This window comes from Citrus clementina, unplaced genomic scaffold (genome assembly GCF_000493195.1).
Source record: "Citrus clementina cultivar Clemenules unplaced genomic scaffold, Citrus_clementina_v1.0 scaffold_5, whole genome shotgun sequence".
Lineage (NCBI taxonomy): Eukaryota > Viridiplantae > Streptophyta > Magnoliopsida > Sapindales > Rutaceae > Citrus > Citrus x clementina.
In genome coordinates, this window is record NW_006262201.1 from 2,038,961 (window position 1) to 2,041,461 (window position 2,501).

At 33.8% G+C, this 2,501-nt stretch overlaps 1 protein-coding gene across 1 annotated transcript in view; it reads left to right on the forward strand.

Moving 5' to 3' along the window:
• The first annotated feature begins 363 nt into the window (after window positions 1-363).
• LOC18042425 overlaps window positions 364-2,501 on the forward strand; it is a 5,626-nt gene continuing 3,488 nt past the window's right edge. The window contains 6 exon segments of the mRNA XM_006431422.2: window positions 364-499; window positions 1,155-1,301; window positions 1,416-1,598; window positions 2,110-2,192; window positions 2,306-2,346; window positions 2,349-2,482. Of these exon segments, the coding sequence (XP_006431485.2) occupies window positions 425-499; window positions 1,155-1,301; window positions 1,416-1,598; window positions 2,110-2,192; window positions 2,306-2,346; window positions 2,349-2,482 (663 nt within the window). The 5' untranslated portion in view covers window positions 364-424.

Below are 2,501 nucleotides of genomic sequence, written 5' to 3' on the forward strand. Positions count from 1 at the left end.
CGCAGGAAGAGTTCCGAAAAGGCCACGTCCCGTTAATGAATTTATAATATTGTAAAATAGTGAAAAAGACAGTTACAACATTGCAAATTCCTTTCAGATTTTAATTTCGAAACTAAAACTAACTCAAAGTAAAAATATGAAATTATAACAATAAAACTATATTCTAACCTCGATAGTCAGTTAAATAAAACTGATCGAAAATTATTTGGTGCCAAAAATTAAAGTTAAATAATATCATTTATAATAAGTAAATGTTGAAGAAAGAAAAAAAAAAAGATTGTAAAACTAAAACAACAATGCTAATATATATGCCTTGTAGGTTGCCACGTGGAAGATATATAATCTTTTATTTTCCAATTTTGATGGGTTCAATGTTTCTTCTCTTTCGAGTTCAGAGACCGGAACCCAGTTACGAAAAAATAGTATGGCAGCAGTAGCGGTAGTAGTAAGCAGCTACTGCAAGCCTTCGCCATTTCTCCGTCGATTTTCTCCCAAGCTCGTAACTTTCTTTTCTCTCTTGCAAATTAATATTATAATTTTTATTATGTTTTGTTTTAATTTTAGCTTCTTTATTTTTGTTGTTGTTATGGTTTGTTTGTTTCTCCAATTTCAGTAATTTAATGTAGTTTTTATTATGAAGTTAAAGTGTATTTGGTCAAAAGCTGATTTTGATTAAAAAGAAAGTGTTTTTCGTACGTGTTTCCTCAGAAGCGCTTCCTGATGCATCATTACTTCTTTCTTTAAATTGATAGGAAATTGAAAATGAAATGATTTGATTAGGCTATAAGATAAATGAATCCCCGACAAAATTAAGAAAAATGTTGATGCTAATATTTGTAAGCCTGTTATGATTCATTCAATGTTATTGGGGCACCAGTCCAAAATTGGGTTTGATGAGTGAATCTGACTCAAAAGGTTAAGAGAAGTGCAGGCTTTATTTAATGTTGTGTTGAAAAGGATTAAGATGAAAGATTCTGGAATCTTTTTAACAGAATGCTGTCCAAAGTTCCCTGATGAAGGCTTGCAGTTGTGTTGCATGTGCTAATAAAAAATGGTTGCTGGTGCTGGTTAAATCATTACTGTTTTGTTTATTGCCAGATTTTGATGCTGATAATGTTCATTTGATTATAGGCGTTTGATTTTTGAAATTGTAGGGGAGATCACCATGTAGACACAGTTTTGGGAGACAGGTGCAGTCGTCTCGAATTTGTGCATTGTTTTGGGGAACTAAGAAGTCTGTGCAGCAACAAGTATTGGACTCTTCGCTGGGAGATTTCACTTTAACAGGGTCAGGATCAGAGGTGTTCTCTTTTGATGGTCCTATAACAACTATGATTATATGGATGCTATCTATACGTGGTTGTGTTTAGCGGCTTTGTCCTTCAGCTAATGCATATTATTGATGCTAAATTCAGGGAGTTGCTGAAAATGATGGAGGGCCTAAGAAGATATGCCTTTCAGTTATTTCTTCAATCTCAGAGGTTTCAGCAAATGACTGGGACACATGTGCTCTGGATGCTACAGGCCCTGAGAAATTTAATCCATTTCTTACCCATGGGTTTCTTTCGAGCTTAGAAGAGACAGGTTGTGCCGTGAAGGTAAATAATTACTTCAGCGTGCTGCATCTTTTTTAGTTTTATTAATAGTTGCTAATCAATTTGGACATCTAGCAAGTACGGAATTCAAATTTACTGTTAATTAACCCTTTATAGAGGCTTCTTCATTGAGCATGTACCTCGTTAATTCTGGTTCCCAAATTTCTCCTGCCTTAGAAAGGTAGGCTTTTTTCATTTGTTTTCTCAACATTACAGAAAGAGGTATCATATAAGTTTTGTTTTTTACTTTTTAACTTCGAGTTCTAAAGTATAGCATTTCTCGATCTTTTTTTTTTCTTTTTGGCATTCATTTTTGGATCTTTCCTTGAGTGACCCAAAAATGTTAACATTCAGAAAAAAATATAAACAATTATTAGACGCCTTTGCCTAAATTAATTTGTTCTGATTATTTTTGTTGTTTTGTCTACAGTGCTATTCTTCTTTGCAATATGATCAATCTAAACATCCTGAAGATTCCACATTTATTTTAGTTTTGTCTGTAAACTGTTTTCAGGAGACAGGATGGACGCCGTGCCATATTGTTGTCAAGGATGAGTGTGAAAATGTTTTAGGTGTTGTTCCGCTCTATCTTAAAAGGTTTAGCATCTACTGCAGCAAGATCTCATGTAGCTTCCTATATAATTCTTTCACAAGCTTCACTTCAACCGCTTTATTGACTATTTCTCATCACTTTTATTTTGGATATGCAGCCATTCCTATGGTGAATTTGTTTTTGATCATTCTTGGGCAGATCCTACTATGGATATGGAGAACGATATTATCCGAAGTTCCAATGTTGTGTACCTTTTACTCCAGTAACTGGTCCTAGAATTTTATTACGTAACACTTCGATCAAAGATCAAGTTATTGATGTTATAATTCTGCTATGAAGGATCTTACTGCCAA